At 41.9% G+C, this 22,178-nt stretch overlaps 1 protein-coding gene across 1 annotated transcript in view; it reads right to left on the bottom strand.

Moving 5' to 3' along the window:
- Positions 1-22,178, bottom strand: part of PLEKHG2 (pleckstrin homology and RhoGEF domain containing G2) — a 67,527-nt gene that overhangs the window by 26,005 nt on the left and 19,344 nt on the right. The window contains exons 2-4 of the mRNA XM_075836669.1: positions 18,013-18,097; positions 7,058-7,132; positions 5,189-5,625 (exon numbers count right to left, since the gene is read on the bottom strand). Of these exons, the coding sequence (XP_075692784.1) occupies positions 5,189-5,625; positions 7,058-7,106 (486 nt within the window). The 5' untranslated portion in view covers positions 7,107-7,132; positions 18,013-18,097. The remainder of the gene's footprint in view (positions 1-5,188; positions 5,626-7,057; positions 7,133-18,012; positions 18,098-22,178) is intronic.

Here is a 22,178-nt window from a genome sequence, read left to right as displayed (position 1 = left end):
TCTGTGTGGGCATTATACTGTATGGGGGGCATCTGTGTGGGCATTATACTGTATGGGTGCATCCGTGTGGGCATTATACTGTATGGGTGCATCTGTGTGGGCATTATACTGTATGGGGGCATCTGTGTGGGCATTATACTGTATGGGGAAATCTGTGTGGGCATTATACTGTATGGGGGACATCTGTGTGGGCCTTATACTGTATGGGGGACATCTGTGTGGGCCTTATACTGTATGGGGGCATCTGTGTGGGCATTATACTGTATGGGGGCATCTGTGTGGGCATTGTACTGTATGGGGGACATCTGTGTGGGCATTATACTGTATGGGGAAATCTGTGTTGGCTTTATACTGTATGGGTGCATCTATGGGGGCATTATACTGTGTGGGAGACACTATGGGAGCATTATACTGTATGGGGGCATCTGTGTGGGCATTATACTGTATGGGGGGCATCTGTGTGGGCATTATACTGTATGGGGGGCATCTGTGTGGGCATTATACTGTATGGGGAAATCTGTGTTGGCTTTATACTGTATGGCTGCATCTATGGTGGCATTATACTGTGTGGGGCAGCTATTTGGCATTATACTGTGTGGGAGACACTATGGGAGCATTATACTGTATGGGGGGCATCTGTGTGGGCATTATACTGTATGGGGGGCATCTGTGTGGGCATTATACTGTATGGGGAAATCTGTGTTGGCTTTATACTGTATGGGGGGCATCTGTGTGGGCATTATACTGTATGGGGAAATCTTTGTTGGCTTTATACTGTATGGGTGCATCTATGGTGGCATTATACTGTGTGGGGGCAGCTATTTGGCATTATACTGTGTGGGAGACACTATGGGAGCATGATACTGTGTGGATTGAAACGGGTGTGTATGGGCGGGGATTGGGTAGGATTAAAAAATAATAATAATTGCCGTGGCACGCTATGCTATGTGCGCCGCATCGGTTGTCCCTGTTTCTGATACTGGAAAGTTGGGAGGTAGGCTTTACTTGTAGAACATATTTCTAGAAACCAAACTGCTCAGCTCTTATCTATATCTTGTCTGCATTCTGACCGAATGGGATCTGTAGGAAAGTTCAAGATCTTGCAAGACAGACATTAGCAATTCTCCTTCCAAACTACTGATAAGATTTTGTAATATTCTGCAGGGGACAATTTCCACAGTTAAGTTTCAGCTCTTTTGGTCATTAAGGAGCCAATTCCCTGTGGATTTATACCGGAAAGAATAGGATATTTCTCACATAGCGGATGAGAGGTCAGGAACTCTGCTCTGGAATGTCAAAGGAGGCCTCTCCAGCAAGAGGGAGACCGAGGGTGATAACTGCAGGCAATGGCGGAGGATGGAGGAGACACATGAAGAAGGGACAAGAAAGCGGCCATAAAGAAGTGACCAGTTATACCATATTATACTATATTATTAGTATTACATTATAATTATCATTTTAAAAGGAGGGGGCTATAAAAAACTATCCCCGATCCGATCACTTCTCTATATAAAAAATAGTATTTAAACTGGAACCTTGTAGGGAATGACTTTCACACTCATATTTGATGCTGCGACAACTTTTTATGTTTTGGTTGTCACCCAGCTTTCTTCAGACCCTGAATTTCACATGCATGTACATCATACTTGTCTATACACCTGGATTGTCCAGCATTTTTCCGAAATAATTGACATCTCCTGGACAACTAGAAGATCATGCGTTCCGCCACCAGTAGAGGGAGCCTGCTGCATATATGTGTATATAACCTACTTTTTAAATATATATGTAAAGAGCTCCCCCTAGTGGCGGCTGCAGGCAGACAGAAATATATCATTTAATTCTATGGCTTTGTGAAGGGTGCGGGCACCCTTCTGGCACTTAGTGTGGGCACTCTGCAAGAACTGTTCATGTGGGATACTTTTCTGACACCATTCTTTATTGGGAGTATCTGCTGGCACCCTTAGGATGAGTTTAGGATTTTGCTGCAAATTAGATGTACATTTTGTCGCAGATTTGTCTCAGATCTACATTGTTATGTACAGTTTGTCGTTTCCTCTTTCCAATCTCCTGGGTTAGAACCCTAGAAAATCAGTCTTTGTCAATATGACTAATACATTTTTACATTTTTCACATAAAAAAGTAGATTTGCCACGCAGGAGTGTAGGAAAGCTGGGTTGCAAAGTCTGCGGGGGAGTTGTAATAACAGCCATATTGGTCGTCAAACAGATTTCTCATACATTTGAACCTATTAGGGGGTATATGGACATCTCAGAGGAGAGACCACCACTTGGTACCCGCTCTGTCAGCCAGAACAGAGCAGCTCAAGAGGACTAAGCCCATCCATGCATTACATGGACGACCATTTATATGGCTATTATTCATCTTGGTGTGCTACTCATATGCAGGTGACACCTACTAATTACAACCATTACATCCCATCGGCGTCACCCAACTTTCCTGAGACCATGAATGGACCCAGCCCCGACGTGTATTACATGGACGGCCATTCATATGGTTATTATTCATCTTGGTGTCCTACACGGGCGCTATGTGACACCTATTAATAATCACGCAGCTTTTTTGAATGACATATAGATATGTGTCAGTTGTCGCTGTAGTTCTAGCATTCTATTCATGAACCAGCAAGAATTTTACTTTATTTTAATTTTTTTGTAATGAGAATATCATCAGAAAGCAGTGCAGTATGTGTGGCTGCCACCTCTGGGGCCTCCTGTGGTGGCTTCTTAAAGTAAAACAACATCTATATCATCCATAGATTTACAACAACCCCCAAGTTGCCTCTAGGATTATCCACATATTAGTGGTAGGAATTCTCTTCGACTTTATGGCTCAGATTCAACGTCATTGTTATTGTAAATGGCTTGTTCACATGAAAAAGTAGACAACTTCATCATCCGCAAGAGGGAAAAAAATCCAGTCGAAAAACATTTACTGTATACAGATACTTCCTGTGCATCTGCCGTCACTCGCTGGATTGTTTCCTATTCTAATCTAAATATATTTTTGATGTTTTTCTTTTCGACGTCGCTCGGCTTGTCCATGTGACTGACCCTTCATGTGTAAGGAGCACAGGCCGGCGAAGCATTGCCCGGTGGGATTCATAACCTTTACAATTTGACTGCAAAGAGCAGGAAGAGCGTGAAGAAAGACTCCATATTACGTTAGTGTGGTCTGCTCTCCCTCACACAATGACCTCTGCCCAGTGGGAATGTGTCAGAGAGACGCTGGGTCTCAGCAATCTGTGGAATTCCAGGAATATCACTGGTCACCAGTTTATACTGTGCGAATAACTACACATCCATCACTGGGCAGATGTGGGACCATAAACCATTGACTGCAGCCTTCTGGAAAGAGTACAGCAAAACAACTCCATGTATTTTGCTGTTATATTTGGAGAATTCGATTTTTCGGGATAGGAATTATTACCGGGGATGTACTTCTTCACCACAAATCCTATTGCATTGTAGGGATTGAGATGAAAAATTCTAGCCAAAGCAATAGATTGGGTTTCGCTATAGTCTTTCATAACCCCGTCCACCATCTTTATCTTACTTACTTGGACCCATTGTGTAAAACATTGAGGGTTCCCTTTTCATTCTTGGTGCTCTCATGGGATTTCATTCAAGTGACCCACCATGACTACACTAGGTCTGTAGGATCTGGGAGGTCACACCATTGACCCATCCCTTGAGTAGGGACTCTACAGGGTGCCACAATGTCTATAGGTACAGTCAAACCTCTCCAAAAGACCAACTCTTTAAGAAGATTTTTTTCTTCCACCATATACTAAGCACATCTTCTTTGAGAAGACCACCCACCTAGAAGACCACATTTCGATACAATTTTGGGTGGTTGTCTCAAAGAGGTTTCACAGTATGTCTACAGGTATCTTACATGGAATCAATGCTGAGGTATATCTATTCCAGTCCTACAGTTCTTGTTATGAGCTCCAAGAGGGAAGACCCACTGGTCTACACAATAAAGGACTCCTGGGAAGTAACAATTTGACGTGGATTGTAACTCAAGCCAACCAAATAATTTTCTTTTGAAGAAGTTGTCTGAAACATGACTTTTGTCAAGTAAATGTCATAAATGTCCGATCAGTGGGGGCCTGACCATTGGGACCTTCATTATTCCTAAGAATGGGCCAGTTCCAACCATTAATGAAGAATGGCTGGATATGTACAAAATGAATGAGAGTTATGAAGTAGGAGCTCTGAGAGGTCACCATAAGTCAAGCACTCTTACTTTCCATTCATGTTCGAAAACATACCTCCACTCTAACTATGATGTGTCTCAAAAGACAACCTATTAAAGGACCTACTATGTTAATGTTTTTGAACTGTGGAAGAAAGTGATCATGGACAGGAGAATCCCACGCAAACCTGCACACATAAGGTCGATATTACATCAGTCATAATCAAACCCATGGCCTCAGTGCTACCAGGCTGGGAATACCCCTGTAAACTCTTATCACTAGGGTCCTTCTTGACCCTAAGATCTTGAGATTCTCCACAAAAGTATTATAGAGACATTTTTGTAACGACCCATATTATATGGAGATGAAGACTATTTCCTCGTCAATGGTAGAACCCATCTGTTGACCATGTCTGAAAGTTGAGGAATTCTTTCTTCTAATGATACATCAGCAGATAGTTGGGTGTAGAACATCCCAAAATTCCCAGTATGAAAACACGGCACCGTTCTCTAGCACAGAAATGCCAGTTATGAAGAATATGACGGCACAGCTGCCTCTGAGCTAATAATACAACTGTATGGCACGGACAGCTGGGCTGACATCCGTCATTTTGATGTCTAGTCCCTGATGAAAATATAAAATTTGCTTTCCCCGACCCACTGTCCAAGCTCATTGCTGGATTTTTGCTTTGATCTGTATGGTGTAAATCACTATACCGAAGCCCTAATAAAATCCAACTAGATGTACTAGAATTTCACTGTAATATTGGAACAATATTCATGGCTGCTTACATGAATGAGTGGTAGGCTACCATCCAAATCGGCGACTATGACACAAAGCCTTAATGGTACAAGGCTATCTTTTTAGGAAATAATGCACATACAACCATGTTCTTAAAATTTTTTACATGGTGTCAACCACAATAGGACGGACTCAACAGACACAAGGCAGTTGCAGTCGACCTCTCACCTCTACAATGCTCTTCAGGTCTCGGACATAGGCCTGCTCAGTTTCCAGAATTTCCAGCACCACTCTGTCCACATGGGAGAGCTTGGCCTTGGGATCTTTTGCTTTGCGCAAAATCGGAGACCACGTACAGCCAAGAAAGGCTCTTTCATTAGACAACACCTTGTGCTCATTCTCCAACTGGGCCACAGGAGTAAGGTCAAGACTGATATCACTGCCATTTTGTTGAGGATAGGAAGGGTTGCAGTACTGGGAAGATCCAAGGGTCCCACTACTACCAAATGAGCTGTGACTGTCCTGGAGGGAGGCTGAGGAGGTGGAGGAGCTGAGACTTACTGGACGGTCGCTGTCCGAACATACGGTATTAACGGAGGTACAGCTGCCAGACATCCCGGCTGCTATTCCGCTCAGAGAACTGACAGATGAAGGCCTGGGGGCAGCTGAGAAAGAGAGGAGAACACCATCAGGTTTAATTTAGAATTCGGGCCAGTGGTGGCACATTCATCAAAACCGGCGCTTCATATCCACAGAGCTGTATTTACATATGCCACTATCCTAGGCATTCTGTTGCTGAATCCTATAATTTTTGGTTGGATCTGCCAATTATCGACTGTGTTTGGGGCTGCCAGGTGGCCTTACTCGCCTTCTTTTTGGGGCTGATGTATTTCTTGTCTACCAGCCTCTGTCTGTCCCTTCTTAATAGAAAGTAACATGCAGTGGGTAAACGAGGAAACTGGTGGTGATAAATGTAGACCAAAAACTACTCAGCTACGATTAAGAACTGAAACGCGTAAGCGTTCTCTCCCGGGATTTTTTAATTTCTTGTTTTAATCTTGACTTAAATAAACAGTTTTGTATTTTTTCACATCATATCGTGTGCTGGACTTCTAACGTTTTTCCTTGGATTTCTACCTACTCCCGACGTGGCTCTCTTGCCCGTGCACCAAATAATCATGAAAGGTGGCGTCTTTACTTCGAATGAGTGGTGAGCGGATCAATTTTTCTTGTATATTTTTTACAAAAACTACCCCCTGGTAGTAATGATATATGTGCAACTTACGGCTTAGGCCCTGTTCACATCATGATGTACGCTACGCTTTTCCCGGCAGACACATTAAGTGTTTCCATAGGACTCCATTAATCCAACGTAGGACAAAAGAGTGTACTTTTGGCCTTCGTCTGGCAGGTATATATCAGTATACGTAAAAAAAAAGGCATGGAATAACAAAATAAACTACGCTATTCCATACAACTCTTTACAGGTATACATTGGGAGCTTTTTCTGGCATATATGTCAAATGTGAGGGCCTATGGCTTCATGGCTTAATCATCATCTGTAGACAATTTTTGTTATTCGTTTGTGACACAATATAAAACTATGAGTCGGGTTTTGTTTTATGTTATCAAACGCTTAATTACCAATTGTTACTCGAATTCCAACAGTTTTTGACAATTTATTACCCAACATTACCGATAACATTATTAGGCACTTGTTTAGTCTAGAGAACTTTTTCCTTATAATCAGAAATTTATGTGTAAGATCCTTAAATGTTCTGACACCTTAATGAATAGTTTCTACAAGAGCTGAGCTTGCTAGGAAATGCCCAAAAAAGTTCAGATATCTGCCTAGCAACAGTCCTAACCACCAGTGGTCAGTAGGTTGGATGTCCATGCTCTTTGAGGATCAGCATGGTCACATCTACGTTCCATCTATGTACTAGTATATGCAGATATGCTGGTAGGAAATATTACTGACCCGCCACTGGTAATTCCAGTCCGTACATTTTGCAAAAGAAGATAACTGCTGGTATTAGGTAAGTCCTTTTTTCCTTTCTCTTTGGTGTCCCTAGAGGTGTCCTCGTAAGAACATACCTTGTTCACCTGTTCTCTTTCTGCTTCCTTTTAGGACTCCTTCCGGCATGTTGAAAAGATGGGGGTCTCCCCGTCCTGTGGTGAACACAATGACATATGGTTAAACTTCTACATAGATTATTTTGTATCAATAATATGTGGTATCTAAAGTTAAAAAAAAAGTGTCAAACATTTTACGGGTCTGCAACGTTCGTATACACAAGGGAGCACCACTGATCTCTTCTCAGCTCATACCTAGATCCCATACGCCAGTGATCTATAGAGATAAATGATGTCTCTGGTCTACTGAATTACTTTCCACTTAGCGATGAGGAGTTAAGGCTGCATTTAACGGCCTGTGGTCTGATCCTTCAGCCCAACGTTATTATTATTACTGGTTTATAGTCACCAAATCTGCAATTAAAGTGAACCCACTATCCCCACGTAGAACTGCACTGGAGTGGGTTACAATCAAAAACAAACCATACTGTAATTTAATATTATTAATGATGGTAAGAATAGCAAATACAGATCTGGCGTACAGATCATATGCGGCAAACCAAAGAAGTGGTTCCTGAAAAGTTCACTTTTTGTGGTAGGCTGGTTCTCATGTTATTGTACACGCCAGACAAAAAAAGACCAATTATCAAAATGTGATAAGTCTCTAAAAAAGTCATATCCCCAGGACAGCCCCTTTGCATATGTCCTATTAGGGCACATTGATGTTATTAATGGGGGTCTACTGCTCGGTATGCGCCTTCTATTAGTCACAGCTTCGCCAAGCGATAATAGGTGATCACTGTAGGTTTCGGCTGTTGGATCTGTGGCGATCAGTGGGTGTGCATTTGGATTAGGGGTTGTCCTTTAAAAGTAACTAATACATCGGTGGCCAGGGGTTGGCCAATTTTCCCTTACACGTGGGCAATGTAAACCTGCACATGACACACCACAGGCATCACAAGAGAAGGGGGAAGGAATGGGGGAGACAATCAGTCTTTTTCATGTCCCATTTGGTGAAAAATGGTACTGCAATTGAGAATAGTAGGTAACTTCAATGTCCCTGAATAAAGGATGTGGGGACATTAAGAAACCAATTTTATTTTTGCTATGGCAGTTGGGTAACTATAGGGTGTGTAGGGGTTGCAATTGTACCTGGACTATGATGCTACTAAAGAGAACAACAGCACTATAAGTGGCATGAGATGGTTAGGAGCACTGGGGCGTACTCTCCCTCATGTATGCTCAAAAGCGGGTCCACCATAAAATGGGTTGTCCCAACTGGGCAAATGGGGCATATGGAAGTCATAGAGGTTGAGTCACTTGTTTAGGACCCTCTATTAGCCATAGGGGAAAGCTATGGGAACGAGCAGCTCATGCTTGACCATGTACTACCTGCAACTTTCAGCAGTCAGACCCATGTCGATCAGCAGTTTATTTGCAAGAAGGAGTTGTCCAATTAAGACAGACCCTTTAATGCTTACACCCATGCATACGTGTCCACATACTGTACTTCAGCTGCCCACCACACCATGATAAGTGCATGTTTAAAATGTCCTTTATTCTAGCTCCAAGCCATGGTTTTCATTAAAGTAATCCCTTATTAAAGAAAACAAGTTACATATTTTATAAGACATTTTTGTAAAAAGGAAGAAATACCACTTCTGTTACTGGGCTTCAGTTCAATGAAAAATGACCACCCAACATGGGTATGCCTTGCCGCTCTTAGATGTGGCAATGCTACTTAATCAGCATAAATATGGCCGCATTTAACTGACAATGCTCTAAATAAAAATATATTTCCAAAAAGTCTTCACGTCCATCTTACTGCTTGCGTGGTGGTGGCGCTGTTGCATTGCCGTCTATAGAAAGTTGTTGTTTGCTGTAGTGGTGAAAAATGGTACTGCATGTGAGAATAGTAGGTAACTAACTATTCACACTGCACTGCATTTCATTTTGGCTTTTATTTACAAAAAACAACTAATAAGAGATCAAAATGGGACAATTGTAACGATAGTAATCCATTTTTATTTTATCCTCTGAGTTAAAACAATGGATAGAATATGTCTCTTGGCTCCAGCCAATAGAGGGGGTGCAGAATATAGATCAGGGAGAGCTCTTTACTAGCTCAATATGTCCTCCGAGTGTAGTATGGAGAGAAGTTGCCTAATCTAGTAAAAAAAAAAATCTTTAAAGTCAACAACCACTTTACACAATATATTAAGGACTTGCATAACTAGAAAATCCACATTAGCAACTCCCTAATAAAATAAAAAAACGTGCTAAGTTTTTTAATTGCCTTTGCTTGCCAGGCATAACTGTCAGCAGAACACAGACCTCCCTGTCACTCTTGCTATATTTGGACACGAGCAGATTTTTCACAGGAATTGTCCACTTAGGTTTCATTGATGCCGGGACCCCCCACAATCAGCTGTAAACTGGGAGAGAACCCAGCAGCAAGTGTTCAATTTCCCTGCAGCGCCTCCAGAGTTGAAGGGAAACATTACACTTTTCCCATTGAAATCAATAAGCTGTTTATATAATGCACAGACAAGTCGGGTTTGCGCTTTGTAGCCATTCTCCACTCTGATCTGGCTAAAAGATGAGGGTCCTGAGTCGTGGACCCCCCTAGTTCCTATTCCCTAATAATGGATTTAAAAATGAGTTTTCTAAACCAGACAGCCCCTTTACCATAAAAAAGACCTTTATACTCACAGATCCTATTTGTATGCGTACAACGAATGTCCCAGTACTAAGTTCTGGACTACATTACAGAAGGCGCATAAGATTGTGCCTGTATTTCATTCCAGCTTGGAGCATTCCACCATTTTAATTGCTTCCTTCACATGTGATTTTGATATAATTTGACTTGATGGAAAAGCTGCATCTGTCTTCAACTTCATTCTGGTTGATATACGAGGTGTTTCCGCTAATAATCTGTACATACAAAGATCTGGATTCTGTACCAGCCATTGGCATTACATTACAATCTAGCTTATTGTTCACTGTGCTCCAATGTGGGCAAACTCCCATATGTACAATGTCGGGTCCAGACTGAGCTATGCGAACATTAAAGTGAACTCTGCTATACAATTCCTCCTCTCTGAAGCATCAGATTTAGGCCTTGTGCTTATGGCTGTATTGCGGATTCATAATATGGCACCCATCGTGTGCCATAGGCCCATAGTGTATCTCCGAGTGCCTCGCTGGGATGCCACAGAAAATATGATGCCTCACAGAGGCATCATATAGCAGCACACGGAACAGTGGCAGCACATGGACCTGACAGCACACAAAGCAGAGAGCACACCATGTGGCAGCACACTGACCTGACAGCACGCGAACCTGACTGCACACTATATGGCAGCACGCGGACCTGGCTGCATACAGACCCAACAGCACACCATATGGCACCACACGGGCCTGACAGCACACCATTTGGTAGCACATAGACATGACAACACACCATATGGCAGCACACAGACCCAACAGCACACCATTTGGCAGCACATAAACATGACAGCGCACCATATGGCAGCACAGAGACTTGACAGCACACCATATGGCAGCACATGGACATGACAGCACACCATAAGACAGCATAGAGACTTGACAGCACACCATATGACAGCACACAGACCTAACAGTGCACCATTTGGCAGCACATAGACTTGACAGCACAACATATGACAGCACACGGACCTGACTGCACACCATATGGCTGTACACGGATCCAACAGCACACTATATGGTATTACGGACCCGCAGGTTCTCCATGTGCTGCCATACCCAGTCCATGCTCACGGTTTTTGCCATATGCCAGAGCCCTAAGCAGATGTGACAAATTATAAAACTGTCCTGCTGAAAGAACAAACTGATAGTAGAATATTTGATGTAAACATTTTATCTTAGACTGTCTTCCTGGAGGTTCATATGGGTAATCCAGGCATGTGCAGGACATTTCCCTGTGGTGTGCACCTACAAAGGTTTTTAAAGGCAGAGCGTTATTTGTAGGTAATTTGTTTTATTCCTTTGACCGCCCTGTTGTAATGCTGCCCCAATGGACTGTATTGGGATTTATGTTTGGGCATGATGTTCGGTGTGTGGCATTAGGATGTGTCTTGGCACAAACCATGTGCATGGCTATAAGAGAGCTCTATGTCCTTAAAGTTTAGCACCGGAAAAACTTTTACAAACTGCCCACATTTTATAACCATCAGACTTGCCAACCATTGAAAATATTCTCCGACCAGTGTAACTAATATCCCCATAGTTTTCATCCCGCATGCCTTCACACGCAATATACCCATCTGCATATCCTCTCTTCACCAGTTCATTACTACATATAAAAATGCCCTCATTTCTGAGTAAAAATTTCTAATTTTAATAAATAAAAAGGAAAAATATTTGGACAATGGGGATGCCCCATAGCCTCTACCCTTAAGGGGTTTCAATCACCGCATTGAGGACAATTCACAGCAGTAACTAACAACCAGCCCCCGATCCTTGAGCATCGAGAGAAAGCGTATGGCACTGTTATGTGAACATTGTATGGCGTTGTTATTTGGACATTGTTTAGCACTATGGGTAGGGTATATTATTATGTGGGAAAACTATGGCCGTATTATAAAGGTCTCATATAGCACTGTTATCTGAGGATTGTTTGGCAGTATTATTTGGACAGTGTGTGACACTGTTATTTGGGCACTGGGTGGTGGTATTATGTTATTTGGGCATTGGATGGTGGTATTATGTAGGCACTGTATAGAACTGATATGTGGCAGTCCATGGTATTATTTGGACTTATTATTTAGGTATTATATAGCACATTTATTTGGGCACTGAATGGCTTTATTTGGGCATTGTACGGTGGTATCATTTTGGCACTATACTGCAGAACTATTTAGTGATACTATTATTTGGACACTGTGGCATTGTTATCTGGATACTATGTTGGTATTCTTTCGGCACATTATGGGTATTTTAATTAGGCACTAAATAGCAGTTCTATTTGGACTTTTCATGGTGCTACTATTTGGATACAAATACTGTATACTATATAAAGAAGTATCAATGTATAGATGGCACGCATATTCCTCTCATATACGTCTATACTTATAGAGTGATTACATGACTCAGGACGGAAACTTTTTGGGTTAAATTCTTCATTTGCGTCACAGTTTATTAAACCTACAATGTGGCGCGGAGTCCTGTGCTAGCCATTCAGATAAGCCAGACGGGGATAGGGTTAACCATCTGGAGGGGGTTCAGTAGGGGAAAGAGAGGAGGGTTTGGATGTTGGTTCAGGGAGGAGGGGGCTGTATACAGGAATGCTGAAATAATCTCACAATGTCCCTGCAGCTGGAGCAGAGGAGACAACAGCACCAAGAAGAGCCTTACAAGAGAGAATAGACTGCAAGCTTTTCAGACGAGTGTGGCCATTATTTTATATGTTACACTAATTTTCTATGCTTGTAATAATAGTGAATACATTAAAGCAGTTTCATGGCGCCTAATAAAGATACTTCATCTTTTCCACCTTTAAAACATGTATTTGGGACATAAGACTTCATCTTGTACTGTTCACATTTCATTTCTGTGTCTCGTGTTAAATACCCAACAGTAATATCAATATATAATAAATAACACTGATATCACCTCACCATGTATTATACTGATATCATATCACTATATTATATATTATACTGATACCCCCATATAATTTTTTTTAACACAGCGAAACAATTGAGAGCCTTTGACGCCAATGTATATATATTAAAAAAAAAAATTACATTTTATTGAACAAACATCATACAAGTTAAAAACAACAAAAAGAAATGACTCTAGTATAATAGTCGGAGACCGCACACAAACTTGTTGCTAGTTACAGTCTATGGGCAAACAAGTGAATGTATTAGACAGACCTCTATTGCAAAAATATATTACCAGAGTTAGCTAGTCAAATCATGAACTTACCCATAAGTAGCAACAAAGAATGGAAAAGTGTCCGCTCCGCCGTATAAACCCCGACGCGCGTTTCGCCACGTATGCTTCCTCAAGGGGATGTATAATACCCCCATATAATATATTATGCTGATATCACAATATATTATACTGATAAACTATATGACATACTCTATAATAAATAATACTGATATCACCGTATAAAATAGTATACTGATATCACTATATGATATTTAAAACTGACCTCACATGCAGTATACAATACTTATATCACCTTTAATGTTTAATACAGATCTATATCACCACCATATAATATTTAATACTGATATCACCATATAACATATTATGCTGATATCACTGTCTACTATGTTATACTGATATCACCATATAATATATATCGCAGATATCACAATAACATATATCATTCTATCACCACACAATATCAGAGCTGATATTTCCATAAAAAGCTATGATTGAAAATACTGATATAACTCAAATCACAATATGTCAATGTACAAGAAGGTAAACATCCATAAATAACTGGTATCACTTCATCAGCAATACTGATATTGCCATTTAATAGCTAATAACTATAGTTCATGTCCCTCCATGTTGTTTAATCAGCTCAACAATTTCCCCACATAGTGTATAGACACTCAAATAAGAACCAATATTATATAAGCTTTTTACTGTACAATATGGATAGTACCTAGATCTGAAGTATTGATCATCTTAGATCATCTAACTAGATATCTCGGTGGGGGACCCTGTTACATATTTTGCATTGGGGCCCAGGATCTTCTAGTGTCACTTCTGCATGTGACATCTTGGGAAATATGGCGTACTCTACATAGTAATTACATACTAAACCGACCGTACACTAGTGTTAGTAAATGTGCCCCAATAAATCCAGGAATATCAATGTAGAAAAGGAAGGCAGGGAACACTGGATGTCAGGGAAGGACGGAAGAATGGTTTGACAGGCTATACTTTTCCTATCTCCTTCCTACATGTTAACCAGTTACCATTAAGGCCCTTTTACACTGGCCGATAAGCGGCCGGTGCAGCGAGCGTCGATCAACGAGACATGGTTGATCGGCGCTCGTTTGCTCCTGTCACACGGAGCTATGGATGGGGACGAGCGGTCGTTACTCCGATCGCTCGTCCCCATACATTATTATCATGTCGGCAGCGCGTCTCTGTTTACACAGGGAGATGCGCTGCCGACAACGATAATATTTTACTTTTTTTAAACGATACGACCAGCCGATGATCGAGCGCTTGCTCATTCATCCGCTGATCGTTCCCCTGTTGACATGCAATTATCGGCAATGAGCGTTCTATGAATAATCGTCCAGTGTAAAACCCCCTTTACTCCGTTGAATTGTATCTCCTCACTGTCCTCATGCCATCAATCCAAACCGATTCCCATTGAAAACAATGAAAAAAAGCCAATAGACGTCAGTTTCCTTCTATCTTTTTAGTATAAACTGCAGAGAGAGCTGATACGTAAGATAAAGAGGATAATTAATGATTGTATTTATTAAAGTAATAAAGGATTGGATGTGGATATCAAAGAACAACATTCTCGAGGGTGACGAGGCATGAACAAGAATGTAGGACGGGGGCCCAGGGATGGAGCAACTCTCAAGGCCCACAGTAGTTCTAACCGACGATTACTACTACTGTGTCTATGGAGAATTTAGAAGCCAATTATCTATGTAACCATGCTATTTATTCCGAATAAGTAAATCCATGACTGAAGAAGGGATCTTGGAGCTCACTGGTCATCTTGGAAGCTTTACAGATACCTCCTGACCTCACAGCTACTGATTAGTATTAGGTTAGGGCTTGTACAGTTAGGGAATGGTTAATGTTTCCTGGGAAAGTCGAACGGGTTGAAATCATCCAGCCATGGTTCAGTAAGAGAAGTAATTTGTGTTCCTTCTCTTCCCAACATCTGGTCATTAGAGAAGCCTACAAGGCAGATCATTTCTGAGCTCTTCTCATGTGTTTTCTGTAAACATTCTCCTAATCTCCCTCTTCCTCACTTCCTGCTTCTGTAGTGAAGTCCTCTCATGATCTCTTCTCTCCTCCTCACACCCTCGTCTTTGTCAGGTTATTACGCTGTACTTATATAATATTAACATTTTCTACATGAAACAACCAGTGGATAACTCAACAACTTAGACAATCATATTGGAAATATGTCCTTTGTAGGTTTTTGCATTATCAGGAATTTGTTTGGTCTATAAACTTATTTCCATTGTAACAAAAAAATCAGTTGTTCCAAAAAGGAATAAAATCAGGGACCCCAAGTGGGTGAACTCTATAGCACCTCCACCCAAGTTTATATATATTTCATCGGTAGACTGGATGGTGGGGAAATTGGGCAGTCCCTATGGGTGCTGTAGCTTGGTGGCTTTGAGGACTTGATACTGTCCCATGCAGACAGTAGGGATTAGCAATGGATTAAAATCAGAAGCTGTCATTGATGCAGATTACTTTCCGCAATAATGACACTCATATTTACACAGCTTGAAGGGGTTGTCCGCTTTTTTCCAATTTCCCTTAAAAAATAAGATGATCATAGGTTGCCACCACTGCTTGGACCCCCAGTAATCTGTTGCAATCTGCAGGCGAACCAGCAGCAAGTGTATAATTCCCCTGCAGCACTACCACAGGCAAAATGAAGTATTACACAGAACCCATTGAAATCAATAGGTTGTCAGTGTTATTCATGGACGTGCTGGGTCCTCCAAGTAAGAAACACTTTTTGTAGCTGCTCTCTTCTCCAGCTAACTGCTGGATGCTATAAGGAACTCCCAGAATACACTAAAAGTGTATTTTCTAAACCAGACATCTCCTTTAAATAACATCACTGCTCCTCGGTGGTGACATAACTAACTCATGTACAGGGCCACAAAGGCGTTTCAGTCCACCCATTCCCTTATAGTTAAGTATGTTGATTTCATATGTGCTGTTTTTGCTTGTGATGCAGTCATACTAGGCAATGATGTCATTGCCATAAGATTAAGGCCCCATGCTGACAGCCAACCGCATTTTCGGCCTGTGCTCCCATGGGGCCTTATACTGTATCTGCAACAGTGCAGCAATGGAATCAAATGGTTTGTAGTAACTGACTTGTCAATCAATTTTGTGGGTACATTGGATGAGGGTCTGATCACTCATGCTGAGAGGCAGTATAAGTTACTGAGTGGCCAGAAATAAAATGAAAGCTAAATTCCACAAGGCCCTATGGTGTCTGCAATGAAGTCCATAAAAAGAGGCCGGCTCGATGCCGAATTCTAATGGTAACTGTAAGGCCCCATGCACATGACCGTAAAAAAGCTCAGTAATTGCGGACCGCAATACGGTCCGCAATTACGGACCCGCCTGGTTCTATTGGCCGCGGACACCTTTCCGTATCGCTATGGAAGGGTGTCCGTGCCGTAAAACTGTGCCATGAATTATGGAGTATGTCCTACTTATCGTTTTTTACGGGTCGTGCTCCCATACTTTGTATGGGAGCACAGCCCGAAAATGCGGACCGCGACCGTCGGCTGCCAGCCGTGTTCACAATCACGGGCCGTGATTACGGGCACGGCCGTGTGCATGAGGCCTCAAACTGTGGAGGGCTTTCCAAAAAAGAGGTGAACTTTTCTAGTCAATAGGTCACGGTGACTCCTATAAAGGATGAGAGTGGGAGGCATGGGGCAATTCTGAACTTTGCTATGGGGCCGGTCATCATATTTCCAAACATAGCCGTGATTTAATTCTTTACTAAATCTCCATCATGTTTTTGTATATTATAGGAGTAAAGTTTTGTTTTTCTATGTGATTCGCCTTTGAGAATTATGAGGCATGAAACATATAAAAGAGGGGGCAGCTGCACACAAAGGTTATTTACTAAAATGAATAATACGATTGTCATTGCCATGAACGCTGGAAATAAACAATAGTACAAATGTTGTAGGAGTAACCTGTACATCTGCAGCGCAAAAAACCAACTGAGGCACCGAGAGGCATCCCTGACATGTATAGCACAATGAGCTCTTTGTGCAGAGGAGATATTAAAAAAGAGGCGCTAATTGTGATGGGAGTGATCTAAACAAGGATGGGCCGAGTCACCCCTGACCAGGTCTGATTAGAAGAATTTTCGGTCAGAAGAGATGATTTAACTTGTTAGGATCCATATACATGGCAAAGCCGCAAGCACGGACCCTATACAGCACCATATATAGACCCTATGGTTCCCTTATGAACCTGTAGACACTCTGTCTGCTGCCGTATGATGTCTCCGTGAGGCACTGCATTCTCCCCTAGAAGCAATTGTGCACTATATGGTGGTATTTTTATAGCCATTGTGTGGCACTGCTACTTAGACACTGTATAGAATATTATTTTTGCAGCATATTGTGTTGGCGCCACTGTATAGCATTGTTATTTATATAGGTAACTGTATAGAAGTGTTATTTTGCCAATGTATGGAACTGATATTTAGGCGCCACACTGTATGGCGCTTTTAATTAGGCAGTGTATGGTTATTTATACACTGCATGAGACTACACCATTTGGAGGGCACCAAAAGAAAGTACAGGACACCATCCAACGTAAGGCTGGCACTAGTATTAGTAATAAAAGCCGAGTCATTTTTAGAGAGCAAATGTGCAAAGGATCCACCAACAGCAGTCTAATATGTATGGGTGTATTTAGGGACTCTGAATCTGACTATACCATTTTAAATATAATATATAGTAAATTTGATCTTTATTATTAATAATTGTGGGGTTCCCTATGGGGTCCTAAACATTATGAACCCTTACAAGCAAGTTCCTTATTCAACCGCCATGTGGGACACTCAGTCCGAACTAGAACATTATTTGCCCCTGAAGAGGCCTACAAACCACTATGCTATTAGTACGGCGGATGAAATATACATTATATTATACATTATAGAGGATGTAAGAGAAAATTGGCCCTTCAAGTAAGGAAAAGCGTAATCGAAGACTCACCAAAAATAGCCACTGCCAGATATCTTCATCCCATTGTGAGAGAATGTCAATTCTGATGAGGAGCAAGACTTTAGTAGCTCAGAGACTGAAAAGATATGAAAATAGATTGTTATAATAGACTTCAATGGGGTTCTACGGTTTTTAATATATTTCATTAAACTAATAGAACTCATGTAGTACTGAGACTTTGTAATATGTTCTGTAACAATTGAGTCCCTAAGTGCTGATCTTGGGGACCTCAACTACTGTAGGGTATTGTTGGTTTATGCTTCCCCATATAGATGTGACAGATTACTGGACCCCTTTGGATATATCCCAGGTCTGTGGGAGCCTCTTTTATTGTAACAGAGCATATATTACAAGCGGCAGCACCCCAAACAGGACTAGATTAAGAGATTTTAAAAAAGGACCCATGGGCTAAGAGAGTCCGCAGGCTTTCCTTCCACCTCACACAAAAAGCAGTGCCCAGTTTTCTGAAGTTCTCAGTGGTTAATTGGTTGACTCCCACTAACGTGATGTCACCAAGTTGGGGTGTGATGATGTCACTTGTCCCACCCCAGAGGTTCAGACCACACTTGGCCAACCCCAACTTACATGGCAGAGGCGTAACTGGAAGCTTCTAGACTCTAATGCAAAATCTGTAAGAGGGCCCCCACCTACTATCTGCTATTTATAATACTTATGTCTTCACATTACGCTCATATTTAGGGAAGAACGGCTGGTTTAGAGGATAACAATATTACAGACATTTTGAATAGTAGACATGCATAGTAGTCAGTCATTATGAATAGTAGTCATGCATGGTTACCAGCTGTATCCCAGTACTACACTGAGGGACTTTACAATTTGCTGGCCAGCTTGGTGGAACCAGAGACAAACTAAAAACCCTATTACACCGGCCGATTTTGGCCGGTGCATCGAGCGCCGATCAATGAGACAGCTCGTTGATCGTTGCTCGTCTGCTCCTGTCACAAGGAGCTATGCATTAGGTCGTTACTCCGATCGCTCGTCCCCATACATTATTATCATGTCGGCAGCGCGTCTCCCTGTTTACACACCCTAATGGCCCTTTTTCTGCCCAGTAAACAACCATGGATCGACAAACCAGTATATCATTCGACACTTGTTTGCTGTATTTATATTGATCAATGTTCAGATACATTTGCCAGCAGCCATCGCCTGTTTACACAGGGAAATTTTCTGCCGACAAGCAACCATTTTTTGGGTCACATAAAAGATCCTACCGGCGGACAGTGTTTGCTCGTTTGCCGGCTGATCGCTGCCCTGTTGTCCTTTTCAATAACTATCCAGGCAGTGGCTTAGTTAATCTAAAATATTCTGTTCCGCTGTGAACATTGCAATGATCTGGTAAACTATAGATAGTGCTGAATTTTCATATTTTTCCGTGAATGTTTTTTTTATTAGGAGCACCTATGGCTGGCAAACATGGGGGGCTGCTATAGTTTTCACTTATCTGGGCACTTATGGAAGAATCTGTAAGTGCCACATTGTATTAAGGGCATTCGCAGCTTTTGGTGACTTTTGTGGCTGGGACACTGTTATTATGGTAACTATAGATTGTTCGCTTATGTGAGAAATTTGGGGTCACTTACTTTGAGGACTATGTTTGATTTCTGAATGTTGGAGGTTTGGCAAGCAGGGGGTGAAGAATGAGAACAAGATTTGCTCTGATGTCAAACGCTATACAAAGATCACCAAAATGTGGCCCAGGATATACGTGCGGCTTATCAGACTGTTTTATGTGGCTCCTGAGTACCCAACCCCATGCCAAACAAATGTCAAGGAGTCAGTCCTCAATTCATGGCATTTCTGTCGACTTGTCTTCTCCAATGATGATCTATGACTTCAGAGATTGACTTAGGAAGGGATAGTTTCTTTCAAGTGGCTGCTAAATGCCTGTTCACATGTAAAGGTGGTCTTACACGGCCCGACATGGGCTGTGTACACGAGCGGCAATCAACGAGACAGCTTGTTGATTGGCGCTCGTTTGCTCTTTTCACAAGTAGCTAGTATGGGGAAGAGCGCTCGTTACTACCATTGCTCGTCCCCATACAGCCCTGTCATGTCGGCAGCGCATCTCCCTTTTTACACACGGAGATGTGCTGCCGACATCGATAATATTTTCGGCATTTAAAATGATACAATCAGCCGATGCACGAGCATTTGCTGTGAACAGGGCAATGATCGGGAACGAGCAGTCTGTGAATGCTTGTTTGCCCGATAATTGACCTGTGTAAAAGGGCACTAAATTCCTGTTAAAGGTGTAGAGAGCAATTTGTATGGGCACATCTGCATGGGTTGTTCTCTGGCTTGCACATTTCCCTGTTGTAGCAAAACAGTAGTAGTAGTAATAGAAGTAGTAGTAGTAGTAGTAGAAGTAGTAGAGGTAGTAGTAGTAGCACTAGTAGTAATAATAGTAGTAGTAGTAGTAGTAGTAGTAGTAGTAGTAGTAGTAGTAGTAGTAGCACTAATAGTAATAATAGTAGTAGTAGTAGTAGTAGTAGTAGCAGCAGTAGTAGTAGTAGTAGTAGTAGTAACTGTAGTAGTAGTAGTAGTAGTAGTAGTAACAGTAGTAGTAGTAACAGTATTAGTAGTAGTAGTAGTAGTAGTAGTAGTAACAGTATTAGTAGTAGTAGTAGTAGTAGTAGTAGTAGTAGTAGTAGTGGTAGTAGTAGTAGTAGTAGTAGTAGTAGTAGTAGTAGTAGCAGTAGTAGTAGTAGTGGTAATAGTAGTAGTTAGGGCATGACCACACATGGCGGAATTCCTCCGCAACTGTCCGCATCAATGCCGCACAGAATCTGCGTTGCAGATTCTGCAGCGGATCTGCACAAAATGTGCAGAAAATTGATGCGGACTGGCCGCTGCGGACTGCAGGAAAAGTGCTTCCCTTCTCCCTATCAGTGCAGGATAGAGAGAAGGGACAGCACTTTCCCTAGTGAAAGGAAACGATTTTCATACTTACCGGCCGTTGTCTTGGTGATGCGTCCCTCCTTCGGCATCCAGCCCGACCTCCCTGGATGACGCGCCAGTCCATGTGACCGCTGCAGCCTGTGCTTGGCCTGTGATTGGCTGCAGCCGTCACTTACACTGAAACGTCATCCTGGGAGGCCGGACTGGAGACAGACGCAGGGAGTTCTCGGTAAGTATGAACTTATATGTTTTTTTACAGATACATGTATATTGGGATCGGTAGTCACTGTCCCGGGTGCAGAAACAGTTACTGCCGATCGCTTAACTCTTTCAGCACCCTGGACAGTGACTATTTACAGACGTCTCCTAGCAACGCTCCCGTCATTACGGGAGCCCCATTGACTTCCTCAGTCTGGCTGTAGACCTAGAAATACATAGGTCCAGCCAGAATGAAGAAATGTCAAGTTAAAAAAGCAAGACGTATCCGCAGCACACATGACATGTGCATGACAGCTGCGGACTTCATTGCGGAACTTTGAATCTCCATTGAAGTCAATGGAGAAATTCCGCCATGAGTCCGCCACTGCTCCGCAACAGACAGAGCATGCTGCGGACACCAAATTCCGCTCCGCAGCCTATGCTCCGCAGCGGAATTGTACGCATCGTGTAAACGAACACTGCTAATTTAAAGTGAAAGTCAATGGAGAAACGGCTCCGCTGCGGATTAACGCTGCGGAGTGTCCGCAGCGGAATTTAAGTGGAATTCCGCCATGTGTGAACCCGCCCTAATAGTAGTAGTAGCAGCAGCAGTAGTAGTAACAGTAGTGGTAATAATAGTAGTAGTAGTAGTAGTAGTAATAGTAATAATAGTAGTAGTAGTAATAGAAGTATTAGTAGAAGTAGTAGAAGTAGTAGTAGTAGTAGTAGTAATAATAGTAGTAGTAGTAGTAGTAGTAGTAGTAATAGAAGTATTAGTAGAAGTAGTAGTAGTAGTAGTAGTAGTAGTAACAGTAGTAGTAGTAACAGTATTAGTAGTAGTAGTAGTAACAGTAGTAGTAGTAACAGTATTAGTAGTAGTAGTAGTAGTAGTAGTAGTGGTAGTAGTAGTAGTAGTAGTAACAGTAGTAGTAGTAACAGTATTAGTAGTAGTAGTAGTAGTAGTAGTAGTAGTAGTAACAGTATTAGTAGTAGTAGTAGTAGTAGTAGTAGTAGTAGTAGTGGTAGTAGTAGTAGTA

Source organism: Rhinoderma darwinii, chromosome 8 (genome assembly GCF_050947455.1).
Source record: "Rhinoderma darwinii isolate aRhiDar2 chromosome 8, aRhiDar2.hap1, whole genome shotgun sequence".
NCBI lineage: Eukaryota > Metazoa > Chordata > Amphibia > Anura > Rhinodermatidae > Rhinoderma > Rhinoderma darwinii.
Note: the sequence above shows the minus strand (reverse complement) of the source record. Positions and strands in the feature narration are given on the sequence as shown.